General features: G+C 39.8%; 1 protein-coding gene across 1 annotated transcript in view; it reads right to left on the bottom strand.

The window, feature by feature from the left end:
- Positions 1 to 15,333, bottom strand: part of HBEGF (heparin binding EGF like growth factor) — a 353,504-nt gene that overhangs the window by 76,232 nt on the left and 261,939 nt on the right. Inside the window, exon 4 of the mRNA XM_075856379.1 lies at positions 3,012 to 3,167. Within this exon, the coding sequence (XP_075712494.1) occupies positions 3,012 to 3,167 (156 nt within the window). The remainder of the gene's footprint in view (positions 1 to 3,011; positions 3,168 to 15,333) is intronic.

The following is a 15,333-nucleotide window of genomic DNA, read 5'->3' as shown; positions in this document are numbered from 1 at the left end:
GAAGTGGCTTTGAGGGCCTTATACATTAGAAACTCCCCATAAATCACCCCATTTTAAAAACTTCACCCCTCAAAGTATTCAAAACAGTATTCAGAAAGTTTCTTAACCCTTTAGGCATTTCACAGGAATTAAAGCAAAGTAGAGGTGTAATTTAATAATGTAATTTTTTTTGCAGAAATTCATGAGAATTTTACATGAGAAACGCAACTCAATATTTATTGCCCAGATTCTGCAGTATTTAGAAATATCCCACATGTGGCCCTCGTGTGCTACTAGACTGAAACACCGGCCTCAGAATCAAAGGAGCACCTAGTGGATTTTGAAGCCTCCTTTTTATTACAATATATTTTAGGCTCCATGTCTGGTTTGAAGAGGTCTTGTGGTGCCTAAACAGTGGAAACCCGCAAAAAGTGACCCCATTTTGGAAACTACACCCCTCAAGGAATTTATCTAGTTGTATAGTGAGCATTTTAACCACACAGGTTTTTTTGCTGAATTTATTGAAATTAGTCTGTGAAAATGAAAATATACATTTCTTCTGAATAAACATAGACGTTTTTAATTTTTGCAAGGAATAAAGGAGAAAAAGCACCCCAACATTTGTAAAATCCTGATTATGCCAATTCCCCATATGTGGTCATGAACTTATATTTGAACACATTACAGCCCTCAGAAGGGAAGGAGAGCCGTTTTGAGCTCAAATTTTGCTATAATGGTTTTCGGTGCCATGTCGCATTTGCAATGCCCTGGAGGGACCAAAACAGCGGAAACCCCCCAAAAGTGACCCCTCTCACTATCAGAATCCAAGAGAGCAAATGCTTCTTCAGTGGTATATAACTTGCGTGCCATTTCTTTACGTGTTTTTCTTTTTACTTATTTTTTGTAACAGTTTTAATAAAAGTAACAAAGAAAAAGTCCACTAATCAATTGATCAATACATTTATAAACGACCCTAACAATTAATTAGTATCTAGAATTAATAGAACTGTAAAATCTAGGAATAAATTATTTTATCTAAATGTGTGTGTATATGCATATATTACGTATACATATATAATCAATTGAATCTTTACAACTAATCAATTGTTGAACGACTAATAATTAATAACTTTATGAACGACCCTATCAATTATTTGATATGTAGAATTAATACAATTAATAATTTATATGAATGTTTGTATGTATATATATATATATATATATGTATGTATGTATTACGTGTGCATATATCTATACCACATTATAGATATATATGTAATTAATTAAATCTCAACTAAATTATGACAACCCTAATAAATTTATGAACAAGCCTAACAATGAATCAATGTATTTAGAATTTACAGACGTGTAAAATATATGAAGAGTTTTATATAAGTATACGTATAATTACATGTACGTATATATCTATATGATGTTATAGATATATAACATCCCTAATTATTCATCTTTAGTATTAACAAATTTCAAATATATGTCTATATATAATATATATTACCCGTGTGTGTGCATATACACACACACACACACACACACACACACACACACACACAGACACACACACACACACACACACACAGTATATAAATATATATATATATATGATTTTATAGATATATATACATTTATTATAAACCCTAATTGATTATTAATTAACTAATTAATTATCCTAGTCTGAGTACTATCTAAACTATCTACCTAACAGACTACCTAAACTATAACTAGCTGCCTACACTAAACTATCTATGTGTAGGTGGTTTTTGTGTGTATTTCACAGTTGCTGTGTCTATATACAAGACACACAGCAGCTACTCGGCATAGTGCTTCTTCTCTCTCACTGTCTCAGAACGATCTGACAGGGAGGAGAAACATTGTAACAAACAGCGTGAAAGTTTGTTGCTGCAAAAAACTTTGCTGTGAACACCATGATGGGTTTATCATGGTGATCACGTCATCGGGACCGGCACCAATCCGGTCCTGATGTCTTCTCTCAGCACTAAGGCTGATAGTAACAGAGTGTGCTGAGAGATTCAGGGCATAGGGAGAGCGCTGTGCACTCTGTTCTGACACCACGCAGATTAACGGGCTACAGGACAAAGGACCAGCACTGCAGCCCGTTAATCTACTTGGGCTGGTCGTGAAGGGGTTAAAGGCAAAGGCTGGTCACACAAATACTGATTTGATTTAGATTTCTGTTCTGTTAATTCACTTTGTATTGTTATTTTTTTTAAAAGGGTTAAGTTTTTTAATTATGTGCCACATAGATCCTTTTAAAAAAAAAAATTATAATACATATAAATGGCAGCTTACATATTATTCCACCCCTACCTCCCTCTTCCCTCCATACCGCAGGTAAGAATTTTTTTTTGAAATATTAAAGAATTTCCCCCCTTTTTAGTGGGAAAACAAAAAAGACATCTCAGAAGGTTTAACAGTATCAATCCATTTTTCCCTAATAGAAAAAAACACCCTCTATATTTATAGGTATAGTACTCATATGATATCAGCTTAGAGGTTTCCGATTTCCATAATTCGGACTATCGTACTCATCCAAAGTCTGGCAATTAGTTTTCTAGCAACACACATAAGTTTTAATATCCCCAAAGTTGTTGAAGTTATAGGCCCAAGCTGAAAGTAGTAAAGGCGATGTGTGATCAAATATTGAGTAATTTTATAAATTCGTGTTCATTCCTCATCTGAGACAGTCTCCAAATCTTCTATCCATTTAGCACGTGAACTAATTTATATATCTTGTCATTTATTAACCATCAAATGATCATATAGCTTAGAAATAAGTATTTTGTTAATTGATAAAAAAACATTAACACTTCTATTTTTGAAAGCATTTGGACTTTGCAGCATTTTTCCACAACTGCCTAAAACGTTTGCACAGTAGTTTATATAATAGTATAATAGTACACACCATTAATATACATAATTCAAATAAGGCAGTCAATAAATATATGTGTAAACAAAGCCTAACTGTATTAAAAAAGATTTAATGTTAGACATACCTTAGTATTAACAACGATGATATAACAATTAAACAAAAAGATGAGAGCACAACTGCAACCACGGCCAAGACAGTTGTGTGATCATATGTGCTCAGTGGGTTCCCCAAAGGAAGAGTAAGTGCGTGACATCTCTCTCCATGATATCCTGCTTGGCACCTACAAAATATATATGTCACAGAGGTTAGACCAACATTTCCTATATGATTATGAAAGAACATTACAATCAAAAATAATTTTACCTACATTGGAAATTACTGCACCATACCTTACAGATAATTACATTTTCTTTGGTATCTTAACCCCTTCCCGACATATGACATAAAGTTACGTCATAGCCGGGTAGGGGAAGTATGGATCGTGCTCACGGAGTGAACTCGATCCATACGATGCGGGTGTCAACTGTTTGTTACAGCCGACACTTCAGAGTAACGAGCAGGATAGCGCTCGAGCGCGACCCCGCTCGCTTAACTCGTTAAATGCTGCGGTCAATAGCGACCGCAGCATTTAAATCGTTAGAAAGAGGGGGGCGATGGTTGCTATAGCTGCCTGGGGGCAATTTTGCAGCGAAAACGTGCCCGTAAATACGGGTGGAATACTGGTGACACCGGACCCATATTTACGGGCACGGGTCCGTAAATACTGGTGCAATACGGGTCGAATACGTGTGACCAAGGACCCGTATTTACGCCAGTATTTACGGGAGGACAAAAATACGTTTGTGTGCATGAGGCCTTACAATTATGCATATTCAGCTCCAACCTGAGCAGGAACAAAAAAAAAAAAAAAAAAAAACAAATTAACAATCATAAAATTATAAAGTCACACTGCTAGCAGAGTACAGCAATGCTCAATTAGTTATAAAGCGGTATAATATACTATTTAACCGCTCTCCTTACACTTGGGGTATGTGCACACGACCTCTTTTCAGACGTAATGGAGGCGTTTTACGTCTCGAATTACGCCTGAAAAGACGGCTCCAATACGTCGGCAAACATCTGCCCATTGCTTGCAATGGGTCTTACGATGTTCTGTGCAGACGAGCTGTCATTTTATGCTTCGCAGTCAAAAAACGGCGCGTAAAATTACGGCCGCGTCGAAGATGTGCAGGACACTTCTTGGGACGTAATGGAGCCGTTTTCATTGACTCCAATGAAAATCAGCTCCAATTACATCCATAAAAGACGCCGCGAATAACGCGTGCACTTTTAAAAACGTCTGAAATTCTGGAGCTGTATTCTCCTGAAAACAGCTCCGTAATTTCAGACGTATTTTGCGTTGTCGTGTGCACATACCCTTAGGTGGAATTCACACGACAGGGTTTCCCGGCTGGGTGCTGGCCGTTCATAAATCGGCCGGCACCCGGCTGCATTAGGAACAATAGACCCCTAATGGGGCTATTCACACGACCGATTTTTTGACGGCCGGGAAAACCGGCCGTCAAAAAATGGGACATGCCCTATTTTCGACCGGATACCCGGCCGCCCGGCTCCCATAGAAGTCTATGGGGCCGGGTAATACACGACCATCACCGGAATGTGTCCCGAGTGATTGCCGGGTCTACCGTCGCTCGCGCACTCTCTATACTCCTCCTCCTCCTCACAGTGCAGAGTGCATGTGAGGAGGAGGGTCTTTTTTTGCTCCCTGTAGGAGTCGGAATTCCCAATCCCCGGCCGGGGATTGGGGATTCCGCAACAGGAGAAGTGAGTGACTACACTGTCCATATATGGACACAGCGAAGTCACTCACTTCTGCAGCGGAATCCCCGACTCTATGGCCAGGGATTCCGCTACAGGAGAAGTGCGTGACTACACTGTCCATATATGGACACAGCGAAGTCACTCACTTCTGCAGCGGAATCCCCGACTTCTATGGTCGGGGATTCCGCTACAGTAGAAGTGCGTGACTACACTGTCCATATATGGACACAGCGATGTCACTCACTTCTGCAGCGGAATCCCCGACTCTATGGCCGGGGATGCCGCTACAAGAGAAGTGCGTGACTACACTGTCCATATATGGACACAGCGAAGTCACTCACTTCTGCAGCGGAATCCCCGACTTCTATGGTCGGGGATTCCGCTACAGTAGATGTGCGTGACTACACTATCCATATATGGACACAGCGATGTCACTCACTTCTGCAGCGGAATCCCCGACTCTATGGCATCACCTACAGGGGGCAGGGTGGCATTGCCTATAGGGGGCAGGGTGGCATCGCCTGCAGGGGGCTGTGTGGCATCGCCTACAGGGGGCTGTCTGGCATCACCTACAGGGGGCTGTGTGGCATCACCTACAGGGGGCTGTGTGGCATCACCAACAAAGGGCTGGGTGGCATTACCTACAGGAAGCTGTGTGGCATTACCTACCAGGGGGGCTGTGGCATTATCTACAAAGGGCTGTGTGTGGCAACAAATTTAAATGAAATTCATCCGATTTTAACGGAACCGGAACGGATGCAAACCGGCCGGGAAAATCGGACAAAAACGGCCGATTTTCTCGGCCGACACTCGGACCCTGTCGTGTGAATGAGGCCTTAAGCTTGTTGACACAAAGGGCTAGTAGCCCAGTAAGTCCAAATATTATTAAATGTGGGGAAAGAGAATTTACCATATGCTATAATCTGTTCATACGCATAAGAGGAATTAATTAGCAATAACAGTTCTTCCAATGCGGGAGCATGAACACTTTTCCAGTGTCTAGTCAGGACTAATTTAGCCATCACCAAGATTTTACATGTTAAGGTTCAAAATCTGGGAGGAACAACCTTCATATGTAGAAATAGCAGAACTAGGTGAGGAGACATAGGGATTTTGAAATGAAATAGGGATTCTAGCAAGTTGAATACATGTTTCCAGTATTCATGGATGACAGGAGAGTCCCGTAGCATACGCAGCAAAGTACCCTTGTATCCACATCCTCTCAAACAATCCGCGGAAGAATTTGGGTATATCTGATGTAGCCTATCTGGAGTATAATACCAATGTAGGTTGGTTTTAATAGCTGCTTCTACATGCGAGCTACATTGTAAGGTAGAGTGAATTAGTTTAAAGACTTTCAGCCATTGATCTTTCTCAAAGGTTATTTCTAGATTTTTTCCCCAAATTCTAATAATTTGTTTTTTGCCAAATTCAGTGTTAGCTTTTAGAATGTTATAAATACCTTTTGATATTTTTTTGGGGCCTCCTTTTTTCAGAATATATTTTAGGCACCTTGTCAGGTTTGAAGAGGTCTTGTGGTGCCAAAACAGCGGAAACCCCCAAAAGTGACCCAATTTTTTAAACTACACCCCTCAGGGAATTTATCTAGGGGTAAAGTTAGCATTTTGACCCCACAGGTATTTTGCTATATTTATTGGAGTTAGTCTATGAAAATGAAAATCTACTTTTTTTTCTGGAAAAACTGAAAAATTTCAAATTTTTGCAAGAAATAAAGGAGAAAAAGCACCCCAACATTTGTAAAGCAATTTCTCCCGATTACGGAAATACCCCATATGTGGTAATAAACTGCTGTTTGGACCTACGGCAGGGCTCAGAAGGGACGGAGCACCATTTGGATTTTGCAGCTCAGATTTTGCTGAATTGGTTTCTGGGGGCCATGTCGCATTTGTCCCTGAAGTACCAGTACAGTAGAAATTCCCCAAGTGTGATCCCAAGTTGGAGACTATACCCCTGAAAGAATTAAATTAGAGGTGTAGTGCGCATTTTGAGCCCTCAGGTGTTTTATAGATTTTATTAGAATTGGTCTGTGAAAATTAAAAAATGTTTTTTCCAATAACCTGTAGATTTAACTCATAATTTTTCATTTCCACAAGGAATACAGGAGAAAAGACACCCCAAAATGTGTTACACAATTTCTCCTGAGTAGGGAAATACCCCATATATGGTTGTAAATGGCTATTTGGACATACGGCAAGGGTCTAAACTGAAAAAGCGCAATTTAGTTTTTGGAGTGGAGATTTTACAAAATTTGTTTTTGACGCCATGTTGCATTGCGCTGAGATACCAGTACAGTGAAAACTCCCGAGAAGTGACCCTATTTAGGAAACTACACCCCTCAAGGAATTCATCTAGAAGTGTAGTGAGCATTTTGACCCCCAAAGGTTTTGCATAAATTAGTGCACAGTGGATGTTGCAGATTGAAAATTGCCATTTTCCACAGATATGCTATTTCAGTGCCCAATGTGTTGGGCCCAGCTTGTACCACTGGAGACATACGCCCCATAAATTGTTAAGCGGTTATCCAACGTCTGGTAATACCCCATATGTGGTCATAAACTGCTGTTTGGGCACACTGTCAGGCCCAGAAGGACCGCCATTTGGCTTTTGGAGCACAGATTTTGCTTGGTAGTAGTTTTGTTTAGTGTTTTACTAGTGTTTCAGTTTATAATGTGGGGGCATATGTAAGCTGAGCGGAGTACATCAGGGTATATGCAAGCTGAGCAGAGTACATCAGGGTATATGTTAGCTGGGTGGAGTGTATCAGGGTATATGTAAGCTGTGCGGAGTACATCAGGGTATATGTAAGCTGGGCGGAGTACATCAGGGTATATGTAAGCTGGGCGGAGTTCATCAGGGTATATGTAAGCTGGGTGGATTGTATCAGGGTATATATAAACTGGGCGGAGTGTATCAGGGTATATGTAAACTGGGCGGAGTACATCAGGGTATATGTAAGCTGGGCGGAGTACATCAGGGTATATGTAAGCTGGGCGGAGTACATCAGGGTATATGTAAGCTGGGCGGAGTACATCAGGGTATATGTAAGCTATGTGGAGTACATCAGGGTATATGTAAGCTGGGCGGAGTGCAACAAGTCATAATAGGATGTTGTAATAATGGGGAGAATGAATAATAAAATTAATTATCCATGGATAGTGACGTACGCTTTGAACCAATCCTTTATGCACAGGCCGGATTATTGGGTGCAGGAGTCACACTTCTAAAGGGTGTCTGTGGTGTTGTACAAAACATCCGCACTCCAGCATTGCCTAATCTTTGACTTCTTCACTAGCCCCATATGTAGCACAGACCCCAAAATGTCATAGTTTCCGCTGCATTTACAGGGTCTACCAGTGGGGGCTGCAAATGATGACGTGGGGTTTTAGGTGAAGAACTGCTGCACATATAAAGTAGTCTGGGCCGTCATTTAGCATTATTGCGTTCCAAGAGTCATAACTTTTTATTTTTCCGTTGACGAGCTGTGTGTTGTGCTTGATTTTCATGGGACGAGCTGTAGTTTTTATTAGTATCATTTTGGGGTACATGCGATAATTTGATCAGTTTTTATTCAATTTTTTGTGAGGTGAGGAGACCAAAAAACAGAAATACTTTCACTGGTTTTTTTATAATTTTTTACCGGCGTTCTCTGTGCAGTATGAACAACATGTTTACTTTATTCTGCGGTTCGATACGATTATGGCAATACCAAATTTATATGTTTTTTATATGTTTTACTACTTTTACAAAATAAAAACACTTTTTCTAAATAAAATGTTTTAGTATAACCATGTCCTGAGAGCCATAACTTTTTTATTTTTTTGTCGATGGAGCTTTGTGAGGGCTTGTTTTTTTGCGTGACACACTGTAGTTTTTATTGGTACAATGTTTGGCTACGCGCCACTTTTTGATCACTTTTTATTCAATTTTTTTGGAAACAACGTGACCAAAAAAGGAAATTCTGCCATTGTTTTTTATTGTATTTTTTTTTACGGTGTTCACCGTGCGTGATAAATAATATGATATTTTTTTAGGTCAGGCCGATACGAACGCGGCGATACCTATTATGTCTAGTTTTTTTTTTTTTCATTTTTTTCTAATTATAAAGGACTTGATCAGGGAAACACGGCTATTATTGTTTTTATTACGTAAAACTCTTATTTATCGAAAACTTTTTTTTTCACTTTTTATTTTACACATACTAGGAGACTGGAAGATCTGATCTTCTGATCCCCTGTACAATACACTGCACTACTTCTGTATGTACTTGTGTAGTGCAGTGTATTGTAACTGTCACTTAACAACTGACAGTTGAGCCTATTACATCCTGCCTTGGGCAGGACCTAATAGGCTCCCGTACCTGGTAACCAGGAAGCCGTTGCTAGGCTTCCTGGTTGCCATTGCAACCATCAGAACCCCGCGATTTTTTGGGGGGGGGGGGGGCAATGGGTTGCAGAGGGAGCCCCCTCCCTCTGTATCAATCACTTAAATGCCGCTGTCGCTATTGACAGCAGCATTTAGGGGGTTAAACTACAGCGATCGGAGAGAACAGTGATGGCTGTTCGAAGGATTGGATCCAGCATGATTGTAGGTAAAATGGAAACTAGTTCCAAGTTTAATTAGATCAAGTTAAAACAGGATCAAATGAAAAGATAAGGTCCTGGAGTGTAGGGAGAGATATCGTAGGTATGGAGAGCCTACGCGTTTCAGACGCTTCTTGCATCCTTAATCATGGCTAACATCGATGTCGATTGACAGTCATTTTGTATGTCTTCCATTTTCTTACTATTGCACCAACAGTTGTCTCCTTCTCACACAGCGTCTTACTTATGGTTTTGTAGCCCATTCCAGCCTTGTGCAGGTCTATGATCTTGTCCCTGACATCCTTAGAAAGCTCCTTGGTCTTGCCCATGTTGCAGAGGTTAGAGTCAGACTGATTAATTGAGTCTGTGGACAGGAGTCTTTTATACAGGTGACCATTTAAGACAGCTGTCTTTAATGCCGGCACCAACTTGATTTGGAGTGTGTAACTGGTCTGGAGGAGGCTGAACTCTTAATGGTTGGTAGGGGATCAAATACTTATTTCTCTGTGCACAATGCACATAAATATATATAATTTTGCCAATGTGATTTTCTGTTTTTTTTTTTTTTTTTTTTATATATATATATATAATCTATCTCTCACTGGTAAAATTAACCTAGCCTAAAAATTCTAGACTGTTCATGTCTTTGACAGTGGGCAAACTTACAAAATCAGCAAGGGATCAAATACTTATTTCCTTCACTGTAAATAAAGAGAGAAAGAGCGGCACTCACCCAAACAGACTTTTTTCTTCTCTTTATTGCTCAAGTTAAAAGAATCGGGTAAAGACAGTGAGTACCACAGGCAACAGTCGTTTTGCGTAAACATGCTTTCTTAACCCCTTCACGAACACCCCACGTAGATTAACGGGTTGCAAAGCTGGTCGTTGCCTGCAGCCCGTTAATCCACGTGTGCTCCTAACAGAGCACACAGACGCTCCCCGCAGCCCGGCATCTCCCAGTACAGGCTGCTACTAGCAGCCTTAGTACTGGGGGAAAACATCGGGTCGGATCACAGCGGTGATCCGAACCGATTAACCCCTTAATTGCGGCAGTCAATAGTGACCGCCGCATTTAAGTTCTTATAGCAACATCGGCACCCCGCTACGCGATTGCGGGGGCCGATTGTTGTGGGGGGGCGATTGCTATGGCAAATGGAAGCCTAACAAAGGCTTCCTATCTGCCATTACGTTAGCCGATTAGGCCCCGCCCGGAGGCGGAGCCTGATCGGATTGCTGTCAGTGAACAACTGACAGTTCTAATACATTGAACTACATGGGTAGTGCAATGTATTAGAACATCAAACAAACAGTTGGACCTTCAAGTCCCCTAGTGGGACTAAAGAAAAGTGTAAAAAAAAAGTAAAAATAAAAGTTCTAAAAATACAATAAAAGTTTCAAATAATAACACAAAACACAATCGCCCTTTTTCCTTTATCAAGTCATTTATTATTGAAAAAAATAATAAAGCTATACATATTTGGTATCGCTGCGACCGTAACGACCGTAACTATAAAAATATTATGTTATTTATTCAGCACAGTGAACGCCGTAAAAAAAAAACTAAAAAATACTGACATAATTGCTATTTTTTGGTCACTTTGTCTTCCAAAAATTGAAATAAAAAGTGATCAAAAAGTCGCATGTACCTAAAAATGGTACCTATAAAAACTATAACTCGTCTCGCTAAAAATAAGCCCTCATGCACCTCCGTCAACGAAAAAATTAAAACCGTTATGGCTCTCACAACATGGCGACAGAAAAAATCCATTCTCTTTCCAAAGGTTATTTTATTGTGCAAAAAGTTGTAAAACATAAAAAGTGCTATAAATTAGGTATCACCGGAATCGGACTGACCTGCAGAATAAAGGTAACGTGTAATTTATAACGCGTGGTGAACGCTGTATAAAAAGAATTAAAAAAATAATGTCAGAATTGCTGTTTTTTGGTCACCTTGCCTCCCAAAAAAAAAAGGATAACATGTGATCAAAAAGTCGCATGTACCCCAAAATGGTACCAATAATAACTACAGCTCGTCCCGCAAAAAAAACAGCCCTCATACCACTACGTCTATGAAAAAATAAAATTAGTTAAGGCTCCAATAAGCCAGGAAATAAAAATATGCAGTTGTGCCGGCCCGAGGGAAACATTTCTTCTGTTTCAAGTGGCGAATTATCAAGGCCCCTAAAATTAGGGAACCAGGAAGGGGAGGGCCCAAACATATCTGCTGAAAGCGAGGGTGCCCGTATTATACCAGGACAACACTTCTCAGCAAAATTCCTCAAACTGCAAAGGTGCGGAGTGTGGACCAAAAGGGGGATAAGAAAGGACACAATTTATCAGTGCAACACCGGCCTGTGCAGAAAGGATTGTGTCACAGCATAACACACATCTATGGATCATTTTATTGTTTTTGTTTACCCCATTATTATACCACCTGACTATGCCCCTTATATACTCCGCCCGGCTTACATGTACCCCCACATTATAAACGGAAACACCAGTAAAACTCAATACAAGACTACTACAAGCAAAATCCACACTCCAAAAGCCAAATGGCGCTACCTCCCTTCTGAACCCTACAGTGTGCCCAAACAGCAGTTTACTTCCACATATATGGCATCGCCATACCCGGGAGAACCCTTTTAACAATTTTTGGGGTGTGTGTCTCCAGTGGCACAAGCTGGGCACCACATATTGCCATATCTATAGAAAAAAAATCCAATTTTCACTCTGCAAAATCGAGTGCACACCAATTTCTGCCAATCACCTGTGGTGTTAATATGCTCACTACACCCCTAAGTGAATACCTTGAGGGGTGTAGTTTCCAAAATGGGGTCACTTCTGGGGGGGATCCACTGTTTTGGTCCCACAGGGACTTTGCAAATGCGACATAGCGCCCAGAAACCAATCCAGCAAAATCTGTACTCCAAAAGCCAAATGGCGCTCCTTCCCTTTTGAGCCCTACTGTGTGCCCAAACAGCAGTTTATGACCACATATGTGGTATTGCCGTACACAGGAGAAGTTGCTTTACAAGTGTTGTGGTGCTTTTTTTCATTTATTTGTTGAGAAAATGAAACATTTTCAGCGAAAACTACGTCTTATTGAAGAAAAAGGATTTTATTTTAATTTTCACTGCCCAATTCTAATAAAATCTATGAAACACCTGTGGGGTCAAAATGCTAACTACACCCCTAGATGAATTCCTCAAGGGGTGTAGTTTTGTGAATGGAATCACTTTTGGGGAGTTTCCACTGTACTGACACCTTAGGAGCTTTGCAATAGTGACATGGTGTCAAGAAACCAATCCAGCAAAATCTGTGCTCCAAAAGCCAAATGGCGCTCCTTCTCTTCAGATCCTTGCCGTGTGCCCAAACAGCAGTTTATGACCACAAATGGGGTATTGCCGTACTCCAGAGAAGTTGCTTTACAAATGTTTTTTTTTTTTTATTCCTTTATTTGTTGAGAAAATGAAAAATTTTGAGCTAAAGCTATGTCTTATTGGAAAAAAATTATTTTTTTTATCTTCACTGCCCAATTCTAATAAAATCTATGAAACCCCTGTGGGTTCAAAATGCTCACTACACCCCTAGATGGATTCTTCAAGGGGTGTAGTTTCCTAAATGGAGTCACTTTTTTGGTGTTTTCACTGTTTTGGTCCCTTAGGGGCTTTGCAAATGCGACGTGGTCTCCGCAAACCATTCCTGCTAAATTTGAGCTGCAAAAACCAAATGTCGCTCTTTCCCTTCTAAGCCCTGCCGTGTGTCCAAACAACCGTTTATTACCACATGTGGGGTACTGTTTTACTCGGGAGAAATTGCTTTACAAATGTAGTGGTGCATTTTCTCCTTTTAGCCCTTGTGGAAATTAGAAAAAATTAGCTAAACCTACATTTTCTTTGAAAGAATGTAGATTTTCATTTTCACGGCCTACTTCCAATAATTTCTCCCAAAAACCTGCGGGGTCAAAATGCTCACTATACCCCTAGATAATTTCCTCAAGGGGTATAGTTTCCGAAATAGGGTCACTTTTGGGAGATTTCCACTGTTTTGGCGCCGCAAGAGCCTTTCAGACCCGACATGGTGCCTAAAATATTTTCTAATAAAAAAGGAGGCCCCAAAATCCTCTAGGTGCTCCTTTGCTTCTGAGGCTGGTGCTGCAGTCAATAAGTGCACTAGGGCCACATGTGGGGTATTTCTAAAAACTGCAGAATCTGGGAAATAGATATTGAGTTGCGTTTCTCTGGTAAAACTTTCTGTGTTACAAAAAAAATAGAAAAATTAATTTCTGCAAAAAAAAAAAGAAATTTGAAAATTTCACATCTACTTTGCCTTAATTCCTGTGAAACATCTAAAGGATTAAGAAACTTTCTAAATGCTGTTTTGAATACTTTGAGGGGTGAAGTTTTTAAAATGGGGTGACTTATCGAGGGTTTCTAATATATAAGGCCCTAAAATCCACTTCACAACTGAACTGGCCCCTGTAAAATTAGCCTTTTGAAATTTTATTGAAAATGTGAGAAATTGCTGCTAAAGTTCTAAGCCTTGTGATGTCATAGAAAAATAAAAGGATGTTCAAAAAACAATGCCAATCTAAAGTAGACATATGGGGGATGTTAATTAGCAACAATTTTGTGTGGTATTACCATCTGTCTTACAAGCAGATACATATAAATTTAGAAAAATGCTAATTTTTGCAATTTTTCGCTAAATTTTGGTATTTTTCACAATTAAATACTTAATGTATCGAGCAAATTTTGCCAGTAACATAAAGTCCAATGTCTCACGAGAAAACAATCTCAGAATCGCTTGGATAGGTAAAAGCATTCCGAAGTTATTACCACATAAAGTGAAACATATCAGATTTGAAAAAATTGGCTGCGTCCTGAAGGCCAAAACAGGCTGTGTCCTGAAGGGGTTAAGCCTTTAGATGACATGGTATGTAATCACGTCCCTTATGAGCATACATCACGTGGCATCCCATGGAAAGCTCCATAAACCATACAAATTTAAAAAGACTGGAACTAACACTTTAAGTCATTGCGATCATTAAATCGTAAATTTCCTACAGCAATTGTACTAATTATCCATCTAGCCTTCTTTTTAAGTAAGATTTTGTGGCGTTCGCCAGCTGCATGCGGTAAATCAATCCTCTCTAATCCTGCGAATGATACAACATCTTAGTCACCTACATATGGACCCCTTACATGCTCTATCAGCCATGGTAATCCCTCACCTGTAACAACCAAAAAAACTTCTTTAAGCTTTAGGCACAGTTGGAACATTTAGAATATATTAGTCAGTAGTACCTTACATAGTGACCATGGAACCTGGTTGGAAAAGTCTGACCTGGAAGGTAACCACAGATGTGGCCATTGCAACCATTGTGACTTCATGGTAAAATCTAATTTCTTTAAGTTTGGAGATATAGTTGTTACTGTGTGTCATTTTATTAATTGCAGGTCGACAATCGTGGTCTATGTAATTTTTTTGCTTATGTGGTCATTTTCTCCACATTAGGCTTAGGGTATACTGTAGATCTGCTGTAACAGGTGAGGGATCACCACGGCTTATGTTCTGCATGCAGGTGGCGATCGTCATAAAAACTTACTTAAAAAGGAGGCTAGATAGATAATTAGGACAAATGCTGAAGGAAATTCAGGATTTAATGATCGCAATGACTTAAGTGTATTTTTTTTTTTAAACATTAACATTTTGTTGTTTTAAGTACATGCAGAGAATATACAAGCAATGGTGGCTAACCAAATTCCACCATGTATTGAAGTACAGTATGCATTCTGACATATATGACTTAAGTGTATTTTTTTAGTTACGGTCTTTTAAATTTGTCCACGTAGTTTTCCATGGCATCCCACATGATACATGAGGGGCGTGATCATGTACTATGTCATCTGAAGACTTGAGAAAACGCGAAACAGCTGTAGCATTTGATACTCACTGTCTGCGCCCGGTTCTTTTAACTTGAGCAATAAAGAAAAGGAAAAAGTCGATTTGGGTGAGCGCCAT

The sequence above is a fragment of the Rhinoderma darwinii genome, chromosome 3 (assembly GCF_050947455.1).
Source record: "Rhinoderma darwinii isolate aRhiDar2 chromosome 3, aRhiDar2.hap1, whole genome shotgun sequence".
Classification (NCBI taxonomy): domain Eukaryota; kingdom Metazoa; phylum Chordata; class Amphibia; order Anura; family Rhinodermatidae; genus Rhinoderma; species Rhinoderma darwinii.
This window is presented reverse-complemented; position numbering and strand designations above follow the sequence as displayed.